This window comes from Toxorhynchites rutilus, chromosome 3 (genome assembly GCF_029784135.1).
Source record: "Toxorhynchites rutilus septentrionalis strain SRP chromosome 3, ASM2978413v1, whole genome shotgun sequence".
NCBI lineage: Eukaryota > Metazoa > Arthropoda > Insecta > Diptera > Culicidae > Toxorhynchites > Toxorhynchites rutilus.
The window spans coordinates 192,876,839-192,903,069 of record NC_073746.1 but is presented as its reverse complement, the minus strand read 5'-3'; the positions used below and the strand labels follow the sequence as shown (position 1 = coordinate 192,903,069).

Below are 26,231 nucleotides of genomic sequence, written 5' to 3'. Positions count from 1 at the left end.
ATGAAGAAGTTTTCTGCCAATTTCCTTCAACCTCCAAACGTATCTTTCTCCCGTTTGTCATTTTCGCGTTCGCTAATCCTTTCTCACAACACCCATTTCTCGTTTGAGAAATTGTTGAGTAAACATTGTTTGCCAGTGCGCGTAGAGCGGGAATTCCTAAAGATTCATTGCACCTCTAATAAATTGCCGAAAGACGTGGTCTTACGTTGATCGCACTTGATTAAAAAAATACAAAACGAAATGTATTTGGTCGCAGCATTATATGAGTAGAAAGCAAATAATCGCTCAAAAATGACTTGATTTTCGCGATGTGAAACATTTTCCGTTTTTCATGATGACAAAACCAAATGTATTTGGTTGCAGTGTTATATGGATAGAAAACATTAAGATAAACTCTTTCGCATGAATGTATTTTTCAATTCTCAGGGGAACTGGCAGATTATTTTTCAGCAACGATGATAGCAACGAGAATTCCGCGCGTGTATGTGTGTGTGTGTGTGTGTGTGTGGCGGCTGCTCCGATGTTTCAAGCGGAACCGTGGCATCACTCTCCTCCTGATGGATTCCCTTTTGGCCTTAGGTGCACAAACAGGCTCTTGGTGACACCGTTCATCAGCGTTTTCATGATAAACGAAATTAGCTTCACAACAACAGCGACAACATGCTCCAATCGCTGTTCAATCATAACTGAGTGGGTTTACGAGCGGCGCTCGCTTATATACCGATTGGTGATTTCAATAGCCTGTTTTGAAAGCAATTTTAAGACTATTGAAACAAGTTTTTGGATGAAAAAGTAACAAGTATATGACGCGTAGACATTTTATCTTTCAAATGAAGTGTTTATCATACCATTTCGTTCAGTTGTTTAAGAGCTATTAACGCTCAAAATCTCGGTCTCCAGCGTAACGCTTTCGTTCTCGAAACTTTGGTTTTACACCCCGGTATAGAAATGAAAGACGTAGTCCTACGTCAAAACTTGTTTCAATAGTCTTAAAATTGCTTTCAAAACAGGCTATTGAAATCACCAATCGGTATATAAGCGAGCGACGCTCGGAAATCCACTCAGTTCTAATTGAACAGCGATTGGAGCATGTTGTCGCTGTTGCGGTGAAGATCTTTATTTATCATGAAAGCGCGGATGAACGGTGTCACCAAGAGCCTGTTTGTGCCCCCTAGGCCAGAAGGGAATCTATCAGGAGGAGAGTGATGCCACAAACGGTTCCCTGGGAAGACATCGCTACACACACATACACGCGCGGCTATTAACAGGTGGTTATCGAGTTGGCATTAACCACTGGTGGGCTTCCAGTATCGAGGAAAATGTGGAAATATCTAATCGTTACTGAGAATAATCTGCCAGTTCCGCTGGGAATTTTCAAAATATATTCATGTGAAAGAGTTTAATTGAATGTTTTCTATCCATGTTACACTGTGACCAAATATGTTTCAATCAAGTGCTATTAACAGGTGGTTATCGAGTTGGCATTAACCAATGGTGGGCTTCCAGTATCGAGGAAAATGTGGAAATATCTAAAATCGTTACTGAAAATAATCTGCCAGTTCCTTTGGGAATTTTCAAAATATATTCATGTGAAAGAGTTTAATTGAATGTTTTCTATCCATGTAACACTGTGACCAAATACATTTGGTTTTGTGGTTTTTAAATCAATCGCAATTAACAGGATAGCTTCAGAAGATTATTCTTCCCCATCAGTAGGATATTTCCGTATCCAATATTGTATGCGCCCGCAATCGATTATTGCTCAGTCGCCGAAAGTTCCGAGCTCAGAGAGTTCATTCACTTCTAGTTTGCCTTCCAAATTGCCATTGTAAACCACACCTTCTCTCGATTCAATCACACACAAAAAGCATATTTAAGCGATATTCTGGTGGTGAGACACATTCATTTTTCGTGAGGACATCGACAAGACAACATCGTTGCCTAACGTGCTGGAGGAGGTGGACGGCGAAGGAGAACACATACACGCGCAGAACTCTTTTCGTTAGGATGCCATTCAGCATCGAGAAAGTTCCGGAAAGATCTAATCATTGCTGGAAAATAATCTGCCAGTTCCTCTGGAAATTTTCAAAATATATTCATGTGAAAGAGTTTAATTGAATGTTTTCTATCCATGTAACACTGTGACCAAATATGTTTCAATCAAGTGCTATTAACAGATGGTTATCGAGTTGGCATTAATCACTGGTGGGCTTCCAGTATCGAGGAAAATGTGGAAATATCTAATCGTTACTGAAAATAATCTGCCAGTTCCTTTGGGAATTTTCAAAATATATTCATGTGAAAGAGTTTAATTGAATGTTTTCTATCCATGTAACACTGTGACCAAATACATTTGGTTTTGTGGTTTTTCAATCAATCGCAATCAACAGGATAGCTTCTGAAGATTATTCTTCCCCATCAGTAGGATATTTCCGTATCCAATATTGGATAAATAAAACCTTGTGCCTCCAACGTAACGCTCTCGTTTTCGAAGTTCTCCAAATATTCATTCATTCAGAATGAATTCAGATTCAACTTCATACAAATGATCTCTATATCAACGAGAGTCCTACGTCACCCGTGCGGTTATACCATAGATATAACCCACTTCCTGTTTTTGACAAAGTTATCGCCCATTTAGTTTTTTTCGATGGTTTCTGTGCATCTCAGTGCGAAAAAAGCATATCCAGTGCGAAGAAAAATACGGGTGGGTAATGTCGGTGACATAACCGGAGTGACGTAGAACTATACAAAGGGGACAGCTTTTGTTAAATATATATTTTAAATATATTGTTTTATTTTGACGTAGGACTACGTCTAACCGGAAGATATAGGGGGTGAAATGGAAATCTAGGCACTGAACAAGTAGGAAAAAATGCAAGATTTGGAACGCTTATAACTCGAGCATTTCTCAATAGATCGCAAAAGTTTTTGCATCAATTGATAGGAAATATATCTACGCATCTATCATAACGAATAACATTTCATTTTTCTTGAGATAAATAATTGAATAATTGTGAAATATCAAGCATTGTCAAAATGCACTATGTGCCCATTTTTGATTGGTCCATTTTGTGCTCCTCAAATCGTACCGACCAAAACGGGCAACCAGAGCAGCAGCGAAATAGAATGAAGCACGATTGGAAAGGAAAAAGAAAAAAATGAACGAAACATTGGTCGCAGTCTCACACATGCGTAATTCTCGAGCCAGCCAGTCAGCTTAAAAATCCCCGCTCCGCTGCCGTAAGGATCATTCTCATCCAAACCGTACACCACATCGGTTCGCATCACAACACATCAACAAACCAACCCAAGCAGACTTGTCTGGACATGGTAAAGGAGGAAAAGTGAAGGGAAAGGCAAAATCCCGCTCGAACCGTGTTGATCTGGAGTTCCCCGCAAGGGTAGCTAGGCCGAGCGCGTTAGTACCAGTGCACCAGTCCACCTAGCCGGCGTTATATAGTTTCGGCCGCCGAAGTGATTGATTTAGCTGGCAAAGCTGCTCGCGACGATAAGAAAACCCGCATTCGGAACAGAACACATTCGGTTCGGTGGACATCAAGACAACAGGCAGTTGCAGCGAGTGGCGAGTGGCAAACGCAATCGCAAAACGGCATCAGGTAGCAGAAGAAAAAAGTTTGTTCTTTATACAAACTGCTTTGGTGGCAAATCCAGAACAAGGTGGCATCGAGGGCGTTCGAATAGGTTTTTTTTCAAAACCACGAGTACAAAGTTTTCTAAATTGGAACCATTCCATAAAACAAGGCGCTTTTCAGGGCCATTAAACCTTCCAAAAAAGAGTTTAGGAAATACAGTTCAATGCTTTCTAAAACATTATCCAAAATAATAATAAAACACAAATTGATTTTTTCATAATTTGTTTGCCAGGATCTGATGAGTATGTGAATTTGGCAGTTGTTCTGAGCTTATTGATAGTTGGGAACTTTCCAGATTATTCAATTTTCACCAATTCTTAAATTGTTTCCAGATTGAAAGTACAGTAATTTACAATTAGTTCGACATTTAGCTAATTGGACGGACATGTAACTTATTTAGTTGGACATTTTTGTAAACATAGAGATCCAAATTATGACCTCACATTGAAAGTCGACACTGTACCACTGTCATCGCAAATGTTCAATTACAGGTTAAAATCGCCTCCAATGCGACACTGAGTGGCGCTTCGGCACGTCGCATTGAATGTAATTTACTGTACAACATGTCACAAAGCTGGATGGGAAGAAATTTTCCAACTGTGAAAGCTGTGGCGAGTGGCAACAAATCGCTAAACAGGAAGGTTTAGCCGAACAAAATGGGGATATCGAGTGATAACAAAACAATAAACTCTTTAGATTGAAGATAATTTTGTGATCCTGAAAAGGACCCTTTTTAGCCTGCATGTGAATCCAACGAGCGAACAAATCATAATGAATGTATTTTTTTGCCATCGCTCCCTTTTAACGCTCATTCGTTCGTCTCGTTGGACTCGCCTCTTTGGCTGAGTCTGCCGATTTGTCTCTATCCTGTGAGTGTGTACCGCTAGAGTATAAAACACGCGGACCCCAAAAAATATCTTATTTTCTTTCAAACCGTAAACCCGTGTGGTTGTACGGCATCGGCATCGGCATCGTGGACGTAACAAAGGCGGACAAGTTAAGGTAAAGTCTCACTCGAACCGTGCAGATCTCCAGTTCCTTGTTGGTCGCATTCACTGATTGCTCCGCAAGGGTAACTAGGCCGAACGGATTGGTGCCGGAGCACCAGTATACCTAACAGCGATTATAGAGTTTCGGCCGTCGGAGTGCTCGAGTTGGCTTGCAAAGCTGCTCACGACAATAAGAAAACCCGCATCAAGAACAGAGCAGCTTCGGTTCGGCGCTCATCAAGGCAACATTTAGTTTCAAGGAGTGGCAAAGTGTTTCTCCGGCACGTCGCATTAAATGTAATTTACTGAACAACATGTCACAAGCTGGATGGGAAGAAATTTTCCAACTGTGAAAGCTGTGGCGAGTGGCAAACGCAATAGCTAAACAGGAAGGTTTAACCGAACAAGATAGGAATATCGAGTGATAACAAAAACACAACACCAAAGGTTCTTTTCAGAACCATCAACATATTCATAAAGAGTAAACAGTAAACTAATCCATTTTTCAAGTAGATAGGTAGGAGAAGAAAATAAAACAATATATTTAAAATATATATTTAACAAAAGCTGTCCCCTTTGTATAGTTCTACGTCACTCCGGTTATGTCACCGACATTACCCACCCGTATTTTTTTCTTCTCCTACCTATCTACTTGAAAAATGGATTAGTAAGAAGAAAGAAAATAAGAGAAGAAAATAAAACAATATATTTAAAATATATATTTAACAAAAGCTGTCCCCTTTGTATAGTTCTACGTCACTCCGGTTATGTCACCGACATTACCCACCCGTATTTTTTTCTTCTCCTACCTATCTACTTGAAAAATGGATTAGTTTACTGTTTACTCTTTATGAATATGTTGATGGTTCTGAAAAGAACCTTTGGTGTTGTGTTTTTGTTATCACTCGATATTCCTATCTTGTTCGGTTAAACCTTCCTGTTTAGCTATTGCGTTTGCCACTCGCCACAGCTTTCACAGTTGGAAAATTTCTTCCCATCCAGCTTGTGACATGTTGTTCAGTAAATTACATTTAATGCGACGTGCCGGAGAAACACTTTGCCACTCCTTGAAACTAAATGTTGCCTTGATGAGCGCCGAACCGAAGCTGCTCTGTTCTTGATGCGGGTTTTCTTATTGTCGTGAGCAGCTTTGCAAGCCAACTCGAGCACTCCGACGGCCGAAACTCTATAATCGCTGTTAGGTATACTGGTGCTCCGGCACCAATCCGTTCGGCCTAGTTACCCTTGCGGAGCAATCAGTGAATGCGACCAACAAGGAACTGGAGACCTGCACGGTTCGAGTGAGACTTTACCTTTCCCTTAACTTGTCCGCCTTTGTTACGTCCACGATGCCGATGCCGTACAACCACACGGGTTTACGGTTTGAAAGAAAATAAGATATTTTTTGGGGTCCGCGTGTTTTATACTCTAGTGGTACACACTCACAGGATAGAGACAAATCGGCAGACTCAGCCAAAGAGGCGAGTCCAACGAGACGAACGAATGAGCGTTAAAAGGGAGCGATGGCAAAAAAATACATTCATTATGATTTGTTCGCTCGTTGGATTCACATGCAGGCTAAAAAGGGTCCTTTTCAGGATCACAAAATTATCTTCAATCTAAAGAGTTTATTGTTTTGTTATCACTCGATATCCCCATTTTGTTCGGCTAAACCTTCCTGTTTAGCGATTTGTTGCCACTCGCCACAGCTTTCACAGTTGGAAAATTTCTTCCCATCCAGCTTTGTGACATGTTGTACAGTAAATTACATTCAATGCGACGTGCCGAAGCGCCACTCAGTGTCGCATTGGAGGCGATTTTAACCTGTAATTGAACATTTGCGATGACAGTGGTACAGTGTCGACTTTCAATGTGAGGTCATAATTTGGATCTCTATGTTTACAAAAATGTCCAACTAAATAAGTTACATGTCCGTCCAATTAGCTAAATGTCGAACTAATTGTAAATTACTGTACTATCAATCTGGAAACAATTTAAGAATTGGTGAAAATTGAATAATCTGGAAAGTTCCCAACTATCAATAAGCTCAGAACAACTGCCAAATTCACATACTCATCAGATCCTGGCAAACAAATTATGAAAAAATCAATTTGTGTTTTATTATTATTTTGGATAATGTTTTAGAAAGCATTGAACTGTATTTCCTAAACTCTTTTTTGGAAGGTTTAATGGCCCTGAAAAGCGCCTTGTTTTATGGAATGGTTCCAATTTAGAAAACTTTGTACTCGTGGTTTTGAAAAAAAAACCTATTCGAACGCCCTCGATGCCACCTTGTTCTGGATTTGCCACCAAAGCAGTTTGTATAAAGAACAAACTTTTTTCTTTCTGCTACCTGATGCCGTTTTGCGATTGCGTTTGCCACTCGCCACTCGCTGCAACTGCCTGTTGTCTTGATGTCCACCGAACCGAATGTGTTCTGTTCCGAATGCGGGTTTTCTTATCGTCGCAGCTTTGCCAGCTAAATCAAACACTTCGGCGGCCGAAACTATATAACGGCGGCTAGGTGGACTGGTGCACTGGTACTAACGCGCTCGGCCTAGCTACCCTTGCGGGGAACTCCAGATCAACACGGTTCGAGCGGGATTTTGCCTTTCCCTTCACTTTTCCTCCTTTACCATGTCCAGACATGGCTGCTTGGGTTGGTTTGTTGATGTGTTGTGATGCGAACCGATGTGGTGTACGGTTTGGATGAGAATGATCCTTACGGCAGCGGAGCGGGGATTTTTAAGCTGACTGGCTGGCTCGAGAATTACGCATGTGTGAGACTACGACCAATGTTTCGTTCATTTTTTTCTTTTTCCTTTCCAATCGTGCTTCATTCTATTTCGCTGCTGCTCTGGTTGCCCGTTTTGGTCGGTACGATTTGAGGAGCACAAAATGGACCAATCAAAAATGGGCACATAGCGCATTTTGACAATGCTTGATATTTCACAATTATTCAATTATTTATCTCAAGAAAAATGAAATGTTATTCGTTATGATAGATGCGTAGATATATTTCCTATCAATTGATGCAAAAACTTTTGCGATCTATTGAGAAATGCTCGAGTTATAAGCGTTCCAAATCTTGCATTTTTTCCTACTTGTTCAGTGCCTAGATTTCCATTTCACCCCCTATATCTTCCGGTTAGACGTAGTCCTACGTCAAAAGCATTTCCATCGCAAAGCAGAAAAACAAAAGGAAATCGAACGGTGAACGGCATGGATTTTAGTTATTTTCTTGGGGGAGCCAAAGTCAACCGTGGATATTCCAACATAAACCAATGTTCTCCAGTTTTCCTACATTGATTTGGAAAATGTACACAAAATACCAAGAAAAGCGTCCCTAAATAAATAACCACGCAAACGAAGCAGAATAAACACAAAACACAATGCGTAGTTTAAGGTGGAGGTGGAAGCTAACCATTGTAATAGTATAGGTAAACCCACGTGTAAAAATGGTGTAATAGTGTTTGTGAGAGAAGAGCAAAGCACACGTAAATAGATCAATTCACTTATCAGACTGTGTGGCGCGTCATTGACATGTGGCAACACGATCGGACTTCGGATGCAGGTTATGAACGGTTGGTTGTTGAATCATGAATGTTCTTTATTTTTCAAAATCTTACATAGGTAACCTAACTTAAGGGAAGCGACGCGCGAAACATGTTTTGTAAATAACGAAAGTAAGCAACGAAGTTAGTTGCTCACATCTGGAAATAATAAGTACAAGCAACAGAATTTGTTATGCCCATCTGGCATCAATAAAAATGGATTGAACGACAAGGAAAAGGAAAAGGTTTTGGTGCTGACTGTGTTGCTTCTTTGTAGGTCATGAATTTAGTTGACACGCTGAGTGTTTAATTTATGGCTTAAGCAATTTCATGCCTATGTGTATGGTTTATGTTTCAACGGCAATAATAGGGATGGTTACATGCTATTGAAAATATGACAGTGTATCGTATTACTACACCTCCCTCCTTTCGGAGAATGGTGCAACCATTCAACTAAAAATATAATTTAATACGGTCGCTTCACCTCTTTGTGCTTTATTTTGTTATAAATTTTGATTTGATTGTTTTCTCTAATTGTTTGTTTGATTAACAATTATGTTTAACTAACCTAGTTTTATGGACAAGTATTGTTTGATTTGTGATTTTGTGTTGTATTTCTGCGTTACTCTCGGATAAATTTATAATTCTATAGGGTCCATTATGAACATTATCTAGTTTTCTTCTTCCTTCAACTTTAAGATATACTGTATCATTAAGATTCAGGTTTGTTGGATCAATTGTATGGTTAATATTTTGTGTTCTTTTTGTTTTTGATTGTTATATTTTGTTGTAAATATATGTATGAATTATTTGTAACTTATGCTTTAGTTCATATAGATAAGAGTCATGATTATAAAGTGGATCTATAATGTTTAAGTCGATTTTTTCAAATTTGTGTATAGGTTTACCAAAAAGAATTTCAAACGGCGAATAAGCATGAGCTGAATTTGGAGTGGTATTATAACAATAACTATAATATGGGAGCCAGTTGTCCCAATCTGTTTTGAGATCATTAATGAAAGAACGTAGGTATTCATTTAAGCACCTATGGTTTCTTTCTGATGCTCCTATTGTCTGTGGATAGTAAGCTGTAGAACACGTATGATTTATTTTTAAGAGATCACAAACATTATCGAAAATGCCTTTGTATTCAGTTCCTTGGTCAGTGCGGATAGCACTCATGGGTCCATAAACTATACAATGTTCAACTATTGCTTTTGATATTGTAGTTGCTGATTTGTCTGGGATAGGAATTAAAATTGTGTATTTACTTAGATCACACTGTATCGTAACAACGTATCTATTAACGTTGGACGTTAAGGCAAAAGGTCCTATGGTATCTATTGAAACTATTTCGACTGTGTTAATGGGAGTTGTGGTTTTTACCAGTTTTTCTTTAACTGATGAAAAATTTACACAATTCACAAGATTTGACAAACTTGCTTACTGTGTGTTTCATGTTAGGAAAGATATAAGAGTTTCTTAATTTTTTTATAACCTTGATATACCAATGTGTCCTCCTGTAGGTGAACCATGGTTCTCTTCTAATAGCTTCTGTATTTCTGATTTATCTGACAATAATTTTGGTGGGTCGAATACTATTATTGACACAGATTTTAAAACTTTTTTTCCAATTTGTTTAAACTCATTCAAACTTATGTAGTTAAATATAGTATCGCTTTTGGAAATTGCAATTGTATTTGAAGACCAGTGTTTTCCAAATGATCCACTCATTGAAAAAATCGCTTTCGTTCGTTCAAATATGATCTTTCAGGAAACATTTCCCCCAGCGGTATTCTATTGTTGTTATGTGCTGCAAATCACGACACAAACAAAATGGGTGGGTTATATCTATGATACAACCGCAAGGTTGACGTGGGACTACCTTAGGTTAGCAATCATTCGTTTAAATTCTTGATTGAATGAAACAGTTTCCAAATTCAATTGAATTCAATGCTTTGTGAGTAAAAAGATTGTATATTGCCATGTAAGGTCAATCATGCATTGTGATAGATTATGTTCTTCGTTACAAGTAAATTTATTGTCATACCTTTTACGTTTGGTATGATGCCTAGGACAAAATATATGTACGGAAGAACTATCAAACGATTATTTTATTTTACATTTCCCTCTGAATTTTACATCTCTCAAGTGTACGTACTTCTCAAATCGCGAATTTGCTTGAAACTGGAAAGTTCATTCGCTTCTAGTGTCTGCACAATTTTCCCAGGTTCCTAAGTTTAAAAGGTCGTGTTAGGACAGACATATTCCAGTCTGCAGAAGGCAAGCGAGGATAAAAGTACTCGCAGTTTGCATTTATTTGCAGAGCCGATTTCCCCAGAAACATTGGTTTTGAAGTCTGTGTTAGGGAAACACATTTCAATCGGAACAGAAATACCCCCGACTTGTATGAATTCGCAATGACGATTTCCCCACGCTCCATGGATTTGAAGTCTGTGTTAGGGAAACACATTTCAGTCGGAACAAAACTACCCCCGATTTACATGTATCTGCAATGCCAATTTCCCCATGCTACTAGGTTTGAAGTCTGTGTTAGGGAAACACATTTCAGTCGGAATAAAAATACCTCCGACTTGCATGAATTTGAAATGCCGATTTCCTCCAGAACACATTTCGGTGGGAACAAAAGCTCCCCCTACTTTCATATGTTTGCAATGCCGATTTCTCCATCGCTGCTTGGGTTTGAAGTCTGTGTTAGGGAACATTTTTCGTTGAGAACAAAAGTCCCCCTACTTTTATGTATTTGCAATGCCGATTCCCCCAAGGCTGCTTGGTTTTGATGACTGTGTTAGGGAAATCGTAAATCGAGCCAATCAAAACGAGGTAGTTAGGGCGTTTAGATAACGCCTAATATGTTATTCAATTGTTTATCTAATGAAAAATAACATTGTGTTAGTTGCGATAGATGAGTAGAAATATTCCCTATCAACTGATGCTAACATCTTTCCGATCCAGTGAGATATGTTCGAGTTATAGACATTCGAAATCTTGCATTTTGACGTAGGACTACGTCTTTCATTTCTATACCGGGGTGTAAAACCAAAGTTTCGAAAACGAAAGCGTTACGCCGGAGACCGAGATTTTGAGCATTAATAGCTCCTAAACAATTGAACAAAATGGTATGATGCACACTTCATTCGAAAGATAAAATGTCTACGCGTTATATACTTGTTTCTTTTTGATCCAAAAACTTGTTTCAATAGTCTTAAAATTGATTTCAAAACATGCTATTGAAATCACCAATCGGTATATAAGCGAGCGCCACTCGGAAATCCACTCAGTTCTAATTGAACAGCGATTGGAGCATGTTGTCGCTGTTGTGGTGAAGCTCTTCGTTTATCATGAAAGCGCGAATGAACGGTGTCACCAAGAGCCTGTTTGTGCACCTTAGGCCAGAAGGGAATCCATCAGGAGGAGAGTGATGCCGCAAATGGTTCCCCGGGAAGAGATCGGAGCAGCCGCCACACACACACATACACGCGCGAAACTCTTCGTTTGGATGCCATTCAGCATCGAGAAAATTCCGGAAAGATTCAATCGTTGCTGAAAAATAATCTGCCAGTTCCCCTGGGAACTGAAAAATACATTCATGCGAAAGAGTTCATTTTAATGTTTTTTTATCCATGTAACACTGCGACCAAATATTTTTTTCAATTAAGTGCCATTAACAGGTGGTTATCGAGTTAGCATTAACCACTGGTGGGCTTCGAGTATCGAGGAAAATCGGGAAAATCTAATCGTTGCTGAAAAATAATCTGCCAGTTCCCCTGGGAATTGAAAAATACATTGATGCGAAAGAGTTTATTCTAATATTTTCTATCCATATGACACTGCAACCAAATACATTTGGTTTTGTGATTTTTCAATCAATCGCAATTAACAGGAAAGCTTCTGAAATTATTCTTCTCCATCAGTAGAAAATTTTCGTATCCAATATTGTATGCGCGCGCAACGGAAAATGTTTCGCATCGCAAAAATTATATAATTTTCAATTGATTATTGCTCAGTCGCCGAAAGTTTCAAACTCAGAGAGTTCATTCCCCTCTAGTTTGCCTTCCGAATTGCCATCGTAAACCACACCTTCTCTCGATTCAATCACGCACAAAAAGCATACTTAAGCGATATTCTGGTGGTGAAACGCATTCATTTTTCGTGACGACATCGACAAGGCAACATCGTTATTGAACGAGCTGAACGAGCGGAACGAGCTGGACGAGCTGGACGAGCTGGACGAGCTGGACGGCGAGGGATCAAGAGATTCATTACCTGGCCTAACCTGACTTGAAACACATACAGTTTGTTTGGAACTGTGAGGGAGCGCAGAAAAGCCGATCCATCAGAAGAAGAGAAGACGACCGAGAAATTATCAGCACCGAAAAACGGTTCCATTTGAGATATCGAAGCGGCCGCCACAACACACATATATATACGTGCGGAACTTCTTCCGTTTAAATGCCATCCAGCATCGAGAAGATTCCGGAAAATTATTATCGTTGCTGAAAAATAATCTGCCAGTTCCTCTGGGAATTGAAAAATACATCCATGAGAAAGAGTTTTTTTAAATGTTTTCTAATATATAACACTGCGATCAAATACATTTGGTTCTGTGATTTTTCAATCAAGTGCAATTAACAGGTGCTTATCGAGTTAGCATTAACCACTGGTGGGCTTCGAGTATCGGAGATTATCTGGGAAGATTTATTTATTTATTTCACTTCGTCTTAGATTTAAAAAAAGACGGGTGGGTAATGTCGGGGACATAACCGGAGTGACGTAGGACTATACAAAGGGGACAGCTTTTGTTAAATATATATTTTAAATATATTGTTTTATTGAATACCTACCTATCTACCTGAAAAATGGATTAGTTTACTGTTTACTCTTTATGAAAATGTTGGGGGTTCTGAAAAGAACCTTTGGTGTTGTGTTTTTGTTATCACTCGATATTCCCATCTTGTTCGGCTAAACCTTCCTGTTTAGCTATTGCGTTCGCCACAGCTTTCACAGTTGGAAAATTTCTTCCCATTCAGCTTGTGACATGTTGTTCAGTAAATTACATTTAATGCGACGTACCGGAGAAACACTTTGCCACTCACTGAAACTAATTGTTGCCTTGATGAGCGCCGAACCGAAGCTGCTCTGTTCTTGATGCAGGTTTTCTGATTGTCGTCAGCAGCTTTGAAAGCCAACTCGAGCACTCCGACGGCCGAAACTCTATAATCGCTGTTAGGTATACTGGTGCTCCGGCACCAATCCGTTCGGCCTAGTTACCCTTGCGGAGCAATCAGTGAATGCGACCAACAGGGAACTGGAGACTTGCACGGTTCGAGTGAGACTTTGCCTTTCCCTTAACTTGTCCTCCTTTGTTACGTCCACGATGCCGATGCCGTACAACCACACGGGTTTACGGTTTGAAAGAAAATAAGATATTTTTTGGGGTCCGCGTGTTTTATACTCTAGCGGTACACACTCACAGGATAGAGACAAATCGGCAGACTCAGCCAGAGGGGCGAGTCCAACGAGACGAACGAATGAGCGTTAAAAGGGAGCGATGGCAAAAAAATACATTCATTACGATTTGTTCGCTCGTTGGATTCACATGCAGGCTAAAAAGGGTCCTTTTCAGGATCACAAAATTATCTTCAATCTAAAGAGTTTATTATTTTGTTATCACTCGATATCCCCATTTTGTTCTGCTAAACCTTCCTGTTTAGCGATTTGTTGCCACTCGCCACAGCTTTCACAGTTGGAAAATTTCTTCCTATCCAACTTTGTGACATGTTGTACAGTAAATTACATTCAATGCGACGTGCCGAAGCGCCACTCAGTGTCGCATTGGAGGCGATTTTAACCTGTAATTGAACATTTGCGATGACAGTGGTACAGTGTCGACTTTCAATGTGGGGTCATAATTTGGATCTCTATGTTTACAAAAATGTCCAACTAAATAAGTCGCATTACATGTCCGTCCAATTAGCTAAATGTCGAACTAATTGTAAATTACTGTACTTTCAATCTGGAAACAATTTAAGAATTGATGAAAATTGTATAATCAGGAAAGTCCCCAACTATCAATAAGCTCAGAACAACTGCCAAATTCACATACTCATCATATCCTGGCAAACAAATTATGAAAAAATCAATTTGTGTTTTATTATTATTTTGGATAATGTTTTAGAAAGCATTGAACTGTATTTCCTAAACTCTTTCTTGAAAGGTTTAATGGCCTTGAAAAGCGCCTTGCTTTATGGAATGGTTCCAATTTAGAAAACTTAGTACTCGTGGTTTTGAAAAAAGCCATTTCGAACGCCCTCGATGCCGCCTTGTTCTGGATTTGCCACCAAAGCAGTTTGTATAAAGATCAAACTTTTTTCTTCTGCTACCAGCTGCCGTTTTGCGATTGCGTTTGCCACTCGCCACTCGTTGCAACTGCCTTTTGTTGTCATGATGTCCACCGAACCGAATGTGTTCTGTTCCGAATGCGGGTTTTCTTATCGTCGCGAGCAGCTTTGCCAGCTAACTCGATCACTTCGGCGGCCGAAACTATATAACGCCGGCTAGGTGGACTGGTGCACTGGTACTAACGCGCTCGTCCTAGCTATACTTGCGGGGAACTCCAGATCAACACGGTTCGAGCGGGATTTTGCCTTTCCCTTTACTTTTCCTCCTTTACCATGTCCAGACATGGCTGCTTGGGTTGGTTTGTTGATGTGTTGTGATGCGAACCGATGTGGTGTACGGTTTGAATGAGAATGATCGTTACGGCAGCGGAGCGGGGATTTTTAAGCTGACTGGCTGGCTCGAGAATTACGCATGTGTGAGACTGCGACCAATGTTTCGTTCATTTTTTTCTTTTTCCTTTCCAATCGTGCTTCATTCTATTTCGCTGCTGCTATGGTTGCCCGTTTTGGTCGGTACGATTTGAGGAGCACAAAATGGACCAATAAAAAATGGGCACATAGTGCATTTTGACAATGCTTGATATTTCACAATTATTCAATTATTTATCTCAAGAAAAATGAAATGTTATTCGTTATGATAGATGCGTAGATATATTTCCTATCAATTGATGCAAAAACCTTTGCAATCTATCGAGAAATGCTAGAGTTATAAGCGTTCCAAATCTTGCATTTTTTCCTACTTGTTCAGTGCCTAGATTTCCATTTCACCCCCTATATCTTCCGGTTAGACGTAGTCCTACGTCAAAAAAACATCTCACAGACTGACAAATCTTAAATACTACCTAATATTCCTAATTCTACGTTTAAAAACACATTTAGATACATTAAAATCGAAGTGACATTGAACTTCATTAAACGCACGGAAGCAGCTGGACAAAGGACAGTTTTGCCCGTACGACGTTGTATGCGGCCGTATCGCCAATAGCTGTCTTTCGCGGAGCTGTCTGGTGGGAGCGTAAAACCGTATCTCGCTGATTAACTCCGCACAGTCGATGTTTCCGGACAGTAAATCGAAGACGAACAGACGTTGAATTTTCTTCCGCCTCGCCGAAAGCGTTTCTATGTCAATAAGCATGCAGCGACTTTCGTAATCAGGAAGATGAGCGGGATCATTCCATGGCAATTGTCTTAAGGCGTAGCAAATAAAACAGCGTTGCACTTTTTCGATCCTGATGATGTGCGTTGTATGGTAAGGAGCCCACACGCATGCTGCGTATTCAAGGACACTTCGAACCATTGAGCTGTACAGAGCCTTCAGCGTGTACGGGTCACGGAAGGACTGCGTGTTCCGCCGGATAAACCCTGCAACCAATTCATTCACGTCAGCTTGTAGAGCATAGCAGTCCAATATGGAAGAGATTTTCCTAAATATTTTTAGGTCATCAGCGTAGAAAAGCTTACCAGACCTCAGCCGGCTGGCGAGATCATTGACGAAGAGAATGAAAATCAAGGGCCCAAGAACGATCCCTTGAGGGACGCCGGATGAAATAAGATATGTACGGGAACGAGCACTTCCAACTCTCACGAAAGCTTTTCTATCGGTTAGATACGATCTGAGCCACTCAGTTATCCATTCAGGAAGTCCAATATGTTTGAGTTTCGCGATAGCCAGTTCGTGGGGGACTTTATCAAAAGCTTTCGAGAAATCAAAATAGATAGCATCTACCTGACTGCGACTTTCTACAGTTTCCGACAGAACGCTCATGTAACTCATCAGATTTGAAACGGTTGAACATTTCTTCACAAAACCATGTTGAGCATCAGTTATGAACGAACGAACCGCATTAAAGAGACTCCGGTGGACGAGTTCTTCAAAAACTTTAGCAATGCAGCATAATATCGAGATTCCTCGGTAGTTACAAATGGCGTGAACACTACCAGACTTGTGAATTGGAGTGATCGATGCCATCTTCCACACCTCTGGAAACCTACGCTCGCTCAGGGAACGATTGAAGATTGTGCTGATAGGAGTTTTTAATGCATCTGCACATTCCTTTAGAAATGCTGGAGGTAGACAGTCTGTACCGGCACCCTTGGAAGCGTCAAGGTTTTTCAAAACTGCATCTACGTCATTTGGGGCGAAAGTTAATAGCGGAAGGTTTATGTCAAACGATGGAATGTTTCGACCAGCCGCTGATAAACTGGGAGTGTCACGATTGTGCACGCTACTAAAAAAGTCCGCGAAAAAGTCAGGGATATTCTCGGGCGAGTCCGCAGTAGCTCCATCATGCTTCATTCCTGAGGGAATTCGAGTAGTATTTTTCAGGTTCCTAATGTAGGACCAGAAAGATGCTGGATCACGTTTCAAGTTTGATTCGTTGCGGTTGTTGTAACTTCGAAACACGTTTTCTTGACATTCATTGTAGATCGTTTCATGATGTTTTAATCTGTCCCTGTTGCACGAAGATCTTTCGCGGAAAAAACGTTTACGTGATTTCCGAACGATATTACGAAGGTGTCGTAGTTCTGGTGTCCACCAAGGGAGTTTTGAGTGAATTGCGGAACTCCTGTGTTTTCGTGGAACTTGATCGTCGAGTATGTTAAAAACCTTTTCATAGAACAGTGCAGCTGTCTGGTCTGTGGATGCGTCGCCGAGTATAGCATCCCAGTCAACCGCCGCAAGCAGGTCATTAAGCGCTACGAAGTCACATCGTTTAAAATCGAAATCATCAACATCACTTACGCCGATAGGGTTTTGATTTCCAGCCACGATTTCAAGCCGGAGAACAAACGGGTTATGGTGAGGATCAATTTTTAAAAGCGAAGATGGTGGATCAATGAGCTCTACATAGGTAGATTCACTCACAAACGCCAGGTCAAGAAGACGTCCGTTTGCGTTACGAACTGAGTTGATTTGGTGAAGTCCGGATGTGAGGATGGATTCTGCAAATGCAATTTCAGATTCGGTAGAGGCGTTGATTGGCAGGTAACTGTTGCAGTCGTCGTCGAAACACCATGATAGATGTGGGAGATTATAGTCGCCAAGTACAACAATGACGTCGTTTGCGGAGGACAGGTCGCAAATCTCTTGAACAGCAGCTGCGTGCGATTCATAAATATCAGGACGAGAGCTCGGGCGAATATAAATTCCGCAGACGTAAATAGTTGTCCCGGGAAGACTAATAGAAACGACCGTTTGTTCGAGATGAGTACAGTTTGTTAACGTAAACGCACAACACCGAATATCGGATTTAACGGCGACCAAAACGCCACCACCGCGTTGTAGAGTGCTTGTGTTAGCATTACGGTCACAACGAAAAATGCTGTAGTTTGATGCAAGCTCAGCGTTTACTACGTCTGGGCGCAACCACGTCTCGGTCAGAACAATTATGTCGTAGTCACAACTCGTCGTTTTCCTACGGAACTCGCTAGTTATTGTACGCATGCCTCGAACATTTTGATAATAAAGTGTCAAATGTTTTGAGAATAATGTCGCCGCAGTGTCAAGATTGGAAGGGCAGATGATTTGATCGACAACGTGCAAGCTCTGCGTAGATGACACTAGTTGGATAACAGTACTGTTTGGGGGTGTCGGAGTTGTTACGTCGACGTTGAGGCTCCTGGGTCGGCTATCGGCGCTGGTTTCCAAAAATGCCGTGAGTTGGAAACATTGTCCTCAATTTCGCGAAATTCGATCCCCTGCGGCCAAGTAGAGGGGTCCATTGCCTTGGTTTTTAAGTTTGGGTTGATACCCACCTTAAACGACACAAACGTTAACGTGTTCAACGGTCGGCCCCTGGGGATAAGTGATTTTATCACTACGTCATCCGTCTGCAAACATTCCTTGGCGAGGTTCTGGACATCCGCATCCGAGACTTCGGGTGAAATTTTCGACAGGTACATCCAAAGTCTACTCTCTGTCCTTACGGAGGCAGCAATAGATGCCCCGTTTGCCATCGAACCTGTACCACGGAATATTTTCGTTGGCCGTTCGAGTCGTTCGAGGTCTTCGTCGCGGGCTCTCTTTGGCGATGATCGATTGCCAAATTGAAAACGATGCGATAAGGGTGATAAAAGCGCCGGAGAAAGTTTATTGAAGCCTCCTTGTATCTCCAGTCGCAGTTCGGCGATCAAGCTGTCTTTTATCTCCGTCTTCAACTCTTCGACAACCTTTTTGTGCATATTGTTCAGTTCCGCTGTTACAGAATTCATCGATGTTATTGTGTTCTTAAAGCGTGCGTTCCCCATTATGTCGCGACATCCTTTGCACATCCAGAATACAGCGGGATTTCCAATGATTTCCTTGTACAATGTTTCTGTTATTCTGGCGCATTTGAAATGGAAAGTTGCTTTACAAAAGCCAGCGCAAGCAACTTCGGCAGATGTCATGTTCATTGCACAACTGTTACAGATTTCCATTTCGCAGAATATAAAACAAACTAGCAACACTGCGATAAGAAAAACGATTTAGGAAACACCACCAGGGCGTTTGAGTACGACGACAGGCGGCGATCAAAACAAAACAACAAATCACTGAGCGGAACAAGGAAATAGAGCGATTCGCTATGAGCAATACGAACACACACTAACTCACGCTTGGTTTGTTTACCCTTCAACTCCCGATTGCGGTGATGAAAATCTGCCGCGGTGCGAAGCAATCTGATGATGATATGATATCTGCAGCTGCTTGTTGGTATTTTCGGATTCCACAATGAGAAGATGAGCAACAGCGGAGAAATGTATTGTCGGATTGATACAGGTGAATTAGAGAAACAGTCAATATATCGCGCTGGTCGAAGGCACTGAATTGATGAACGGATGATGAGCTGATGTTTATATTTCGATTGGTGGCGCGGGGTGCAGGGTTGCAATAACAGTACATGTTATTGTTGCTGAAAAATAATCTGCCAGTTCCCCTGGGAATTGAAAAATACATTCATGCGAAAGAGTTTATTTTAATGTTTTCTATCCATATAACACTGCGGCCAAATACATTTGGTTTTGGGATTTTTCAATCAAGTGGAATTAACAGGTGCTTACATATAACATATAACACTGCGACCAAATACATTCGGTTATGTGATTTTCCAATCAAGTGTGATTGGCAGGAAAGGTTCTGAAGAGTATTCTTCCCCATCAGTAGGATATGTTCGTTTCCAATATTGGATGCATAAAATCTTGTACCTCCAACGTAACGCTCTCGTTTTCGAAGTCTCCCAAATATTCATTTATTCTTTCATTCAGAATGGATTCAGATTCAACTTCAAACAAATGATCACTAAATCAACGATAGTTCTACGTCACCATTGCGGTTTACCATAGATATAACCCACTTCCTGTTTTTTCCTGCATGTTCTGTGTTCAGGTTTTCATTTTACCCTCCATATATTCCGGTTAGACGTAGTCCCACGTCAAAAGAACGAGACAACTCTGCATCGGCTCGCACTTCATTGCACACCAGCATGCAAGCAAAGCTATCATATACGCTTTCGGTGCAGAAAGCTTATTTTCTTCTTTGCCTCTAACATATGCATACCGACCCCTCCATGCATCATGAAACAGCAGCATCGTACGGACAACGCAAAGCGATAGATTCATATTCAGCTAATGTAGCAGATCCTGATTTTTAAGTCTCAGAGAGTGCAAACTATATGATTATTTAGCTCGATAGAGGCTAAGGGAAGGGTAGTCAGATTATATTTTCCATTTTTAACGCCGCTCTTTTCCCATTCGCTGCTCTCCGCAAATGGTGACGTAATGATGACGTAATTTTTCATATATCATTTATTGCTTTGCACTTGTCTGCGGTTCAAACTTGTATGCAGGCTTCGAAAATAGTGTGCCATGTTTGATACAGCTCGAACATGCAAACAACAGTCTTCGTTCCTCTCTTAAGGCCCATTTATACGTTGCTAGTAGCTGACTTGACAATGAGCAGCTACTGACCCGGTGGACTCGCTTGACAATTGGTTGACTCGCCTTGTCCGTTCACACAGTGTGAGCTGCTGGCGAGAAACTAGATACTACGGCACGGGTTTACCAGGGATGCCAGGCGACTTTTCAAATGTCCATCAAACAGTCAGAAACAGCAATCAGGTCCGAATTTGTCAAATGATTGGTCCAAAATCGACTTCTTTATTGGCAGTTTTCATCTTAGGTTTTCAGTTGAATGTATCATCACACAATTTTATAGCAAAACAAACGCTGATCGTGTTTAAAAATACATACTTTGTGCTGAATTTCTTTGAACTGAAGGTACTATCCGAAAAAGCAGAAAGAGAAAAGGATTCGGGCCAGGAATTAGATGCAAAGAAAAGGAGCAACAAATACAATATTGAAGGAACTCTACGATGAGGATCCCCGAGATTACAGAGCAGTGTTGGTAATAACACCTGAACAAGTGAAAAAACTGTTGGATTTAATTGCTCCACGAATACAACGCCAAGATACAGTCATGAGGGATGCTGTACCTGCAAGAGTTAAATTAGAAATGACATTGATGTGCCTTTGTTTTGGAATATCGTTGGGATTGTTGTCGATATTTTTTAGAATCTCGAAAACATCCATAGCTCAGATAATTCCGAAAGGATGTGATGTTATAAATGGTAGTCTAAAAGATTTTTTTTTTTAATTTTATTTATTTTGTGAAATGAAAATGATAGTCGATTTGCAGGTGCAATAGATACGCTTCAAAAATTTTAATAATGAATGAAAATGTACTTTTTTAAATCGAATATGTATTCTGTTTCTTAGAACAATACTTTTTTTTGTAAGTTGTGATCTGATAATGATTCTATATTAGAGATTCTCAAGAAAACTATCTCAAAAAGAAAGCGTGCCCCGCCAGCGTGCAAAACGAAATAACAATTATTTCGTTTAGAAACTATGAGGGTTTTATTTGTTTTTCCAATAATTTTCAAGTCTATAAATATCTTCACATATTTTCAAATATCTTAAAAATAGAGACATTTCATTACATTTGGCATCACTGATTCGAACGCTAAATTCTGTTTTTGACGTTGTGAAGCATGCAAGTGCGAGTAAATTCAAAAAACTTTGAAGTAGCTCGCACGCCGGATCACACATGACAATAACTGGCATGATGTGTTCACACGGTGTGAGTAGCTGCACTGCAGTAACTGACTAGACCGACTCGTATGCTTACTCGCACCGTCTGAACCCGGCTTTAGTTTAATCACTAAATGTTACAAAAGTGATTGCTGACATTCATACAAGTATCTGAATGATCCTCTCATATTTGGTTATATGTTCGTAAGAGTTTACTTGCATGACACATTGTGTATCATTTGATTTTGATCGAAATCCAAACACTGATGAAGACTGTTTGAAATAATCATTCATAATTTTAAATATATTTTTCAAATTTCTTAATGTTAGTTCTAGTCCTAACGCTAGAGTTAGGCCATTTTTATAATTTTTATCAAAAAGATTCATGTTGCATACCGGTAGCTTTTCATTTTGTAATATTGTAAATGCAACTTTTTGTAATTTATTTATTTGTTCATTATTTGTTGCTTCATATATTCGAAGTTGATCAGGCTTCTCTTTTTTCAATATTTCATTGCACTTAGCTATACAAGGTTTGTTTGTCATTGACCTTGTACGCACTTGCAGAATATTCATACTTTTTAATTCATCTGAATTTATATTGATTCTAGATAGTGCGTCTGCAACAACGTTACTCCTTCCTGGTACGAACTCAATTTGAAAGTCAAACTCTTCGAGATCAATTCTCATCCGAGTTAACTTCGAAGAAGGGTTTCTCATACCAAATAAATAGAGTAACGGTCGATGGTCAGTACGGACTATAAATTTTCTACCTAATAAATATGGTCGATAGTGCATTATCGCCCAGTGAATAGCTGCTAATTCTTTTTCGATGATGTGTTTATTTGTTTCGCCTTTTGTAAACGCGCGACTGGCGAAAGAAATAGGCAGATCATCGTTTCCATGCAATTGTGATAAGACGGCGCCACATGCAAAGTCAGATGCGTCTGTAGTAACAATGAAAGTTTTTTCAAAATCTGGATATTGTAAAATTTTTGGGGACAGCAGATTACATTTAAGTTTTTCAAAAGCATTTTGGCAATCTGCTGACCATGAAAATTTAACATTTTTTCTCAATAATTTGTTTAAACAGTTGCAAATGGCTGCAAAATTTGGAATAAATTTTCTATAATAATTACACATAGCCACAACTTGATCGGAATTTTGTAGTGTAGGATAATTTTTGATTGCTTCAAAATTTGAATCATCGGGTAATATTCCTTTGTCAGTAATCTTGTGACCCAAAAAGGCAACTTCTGGCTGAAAGAAACAACATTTTAAGGGATTTAATTTCAGATTTTGTTCTCTGAAACATTGGAACACTTTTCTTATATTTTTCAGGTGGTGTTCCACTGAACAACCTATAACGATTACATCGTCAATATATAAAAATGCGCACTCGGGACTCAAGCCACTTAGTGCAATAGTCATAATTCTTTGAAAGCTATTTGGACTAATATTGAGTCCAAAAGGCAATCGTTTAAACTGAAAATGACCACGTTCTGGAAGAGAAAATGCAGTGAATTCTCTTGAGTTTTCCTCTATCTCTATCTGATGAAAACCAGACATTAGATCTAGAGTGGTAAAATATTTGACTCTGCCAAGCTGATCAAGAATGTCATCAATTCTTGGCAGTGGAAATTTGTCAGCTAATATTTTTTTATTTAACTGTCGGTAATCTACAACTAGTCTCCACTTCTTTTCAGGCGTAGTAGATTTTTTCGGGACGAGGAGAATTGGTGAATTGTAACTTGAGACTGATGGCTCTATAATATAATTTTCTATGAGTTTATCAATTTGACTACAGATCTCATCACGTTGACTATGTGCGTTGCGATAATTTTTTATATATATAGGAATTTCATCTTGCACTCTAATTTTTTGTTTGTAAAAATTATTATATGTCAAAAGATCATCTTGAAGGCAAAAGATGTCATTATATTCTTAAAAAAGTTTTTGTAGGGATGTACGAATAGGATTTGGTACATTTCCTAGATTTAATTCTTTTTCAAGAAATTTAATTCTGTCTATTCTATTATTATTCTTACAGTTAAATATGTGGAAATTTTCTAATGGTTGAATTTTAAGCTTAAAAATTTTCAATATTATATTTTCATCATTTGTATTAACGATTCTAACAAATGGTGTCAGCTTAGACACTATTGTGTTACTGCAGAATACTCCAGGTGCAATTTCTGAATTTCATAATGATTCTAGTGTCCGAATCAGTAATTTTGTTCACCAATGTTTCAACACCCACTTTAGTTGCCATTTTAGTAGCAACGTTCAGTGGAATTTCGTTCTTCACATATAGTGAAGTCAATTCCGTTGTTAATTTTTCCACATCTTCTAAAAATTTGTCACTGTCGCCTTTCGGTTTCAATGCTTTTAACTTTGCTGTCACCGACTCAGGTGATTCCTTGCTTGCGCGATTTTGTTTTATTAAATCCAGTAGTGCTTCCATGGAAGCAACGTCAGCGGGTACAGCGGAGCGCGCTTTACCGCTGAGCCGCGTTTTTACGAATTTCAAGACTATACCTAAATGTGCCTGGGCTGTTAACTCGGTCAGTAGGTTGACTGAGTCAACAAATCCATCGAGGCCAGCTGGCGAGCCATCGTATGGTTGGATCAATGCCGTCGCTGTTTTTAAATCGAACATAGCGGCTTGATTGTTACCTGGGTTTGCCATATTTGAGTTATTGCCAACTCCAGCTAATTTCTGCTCAATTATCGATTTTATTTCGCTATATGTATAGCGTGATTTCTTTATAAAATAATTTAATTAATCTTCCGTCAATTCAGATTACTTTTCTATAAGTATTTCTTCTATTTCGTGGAATAATGTTACTGTGTTTTGCAGCTTAACTTGCAGCGTTTCTACCTTATATTTCAGATGGATGGATTTTTTTAAGTTTGTCTTTATCCTATCTAACGTCTGTAACTTAAATTCTAAAGCTTCTAACATTTAAGAATACCTCCATCGAGTGACGCACCCGATCTCTCCGCTAGGATCTCCGCAGCATGGTCCCACACCTTCCTGCTCGTCCGGCTATTAGCTCTTCTTCGGGGGCACGTTCTCATTTAGGGGCTCCTCGCTATTACAGCGTAATTATTCTCACTTTTAATTGCTTTCCCGTTACTGTACCCATTGGCACTGGATTCGGCTCCTGTCCACAATGTTCAATGTTATCCACATTCAGATAACTGTTCAAATTCGCTTGATTATAGCACTATATCACTACCACTCGTAATGTTCTTTGTAAGTCTTTAGGACAACTGAGCCTCACCAAGGTTATTCAACCTTATTACTCTCTGCACTTGCTGACAAGTTCTTGCTTTATTGTACTTAGCGTGTACCTTGACGCATGTGTAGCAAACAATGAATGCCACTAGTGCCACTATTGAACCTGCCATAATTCTTATTTCAGTGGTGTTGGACTCGTAGTGGTTAATTACACTATCCAACCCATGATGACCACTTTTCTTCACAACTTCACTTTTCACCTGGAACCTCTGTTGTGGCTTTGCTAGTTCTCGGAACTTACTCTGTCTTGGATTTGCTGGTTCTCAACCTTTTATCGATAAGCATCACACCATATTTATCACAACAAAAACCGACTTCTTCCTATAACTGCTCATCCGTTAACCGAACAGCAGCTGGGCTAGAGATGGTTATCTCAATTCTTAAGGGAAGCGACGCGCGAAACATTTTTTGTAAATAACGAAAGTAAGCAACGAAGTTTGTTGCTCACATCTGGAAACAATAAGTACAAGCAACAGAATTTGTTATGCCCATCTGGCATCAATAAAAATGGATTGAACGACAAGGAAAAGGAAAGGGTTTTGGTGCTGAATTTGTTGCTTCTTTGTAGGTCATGAATTTAGTTGACACGCTGAGTGTTTAATTTATGGCTTAAGCAATTTCATGCCTATGTGTATGGTTTGAGCTTGAGCTTGAGCTTGGGTAGACTGTACAATTCGTAGTTGCTCTCCGTTTCATGCCTATGTGTATGGTTTATGTTTTAACGGCAATAATAGGGATGGTTACATGCTATTGAAAATATGACAGTGTATCGTATTACTACAGACACGAGTCTTTGAATACATTTGGAAAAAAATAACGATTCAATACTAAAGTAAAATGTATGAACGATATGTTCCGATGAACAATTGCAAATATAAATATATATAGAAAGTGCATTTGCATATGAAGTAAAATTCTGATTATAAGCGAGCGTAACATGAGCAAATTTATAACACAAGCGAATTGGGGCTCATTTGTTATCAACAAGTTCTTTCGTACAGTAACTCGATATTGATAATTCCTCAATATTTTCCTTCGTTGATCGTATTGTTTTCACATACTCACGTTGGAGAGCCTTAACCCTTCTCTTCGTTGGCCGATGCATTTTGATTGAATGCTCTGCAATACGATTTTCTTTACCAATGTTCAAGTTGCTAAAACTTACATTATAGACCCATTAAACGTAAAAATAATAATTGTATTGATATCAACACAATTTTATTTTATTGATTTTCATG

General features: G+C 39.6%; 2 protein-coding genes across 8 annotated transcripts in view; both read right to left on the bottom strand.

The window, feature by feature from the left end:
- Window positions 1-26,231, bottom strand: part of LOC129780409 (scavenger receptor class B member 1) — a 288,806-nt gene that overhangs the window by 211,437 nt on the left and 51,138 nt on the right. The window lies entirely within an intron of this gene.
- Window positions 23,727-24,509, bottom strand: LOC129780413 (uncharacterized). The gene has a single exon (XM_055788680.1). The coding sequence runs from the start codon at window positions 24,376-24,378 to the stop codon at window positions 23,857-23,859; it is 522 nt and encodes a 173-aa protein (XP_055644655.1). The 5' UTR covers window positions 24,379-24,509; the 3' UTR covers window positions 23,727-23,856.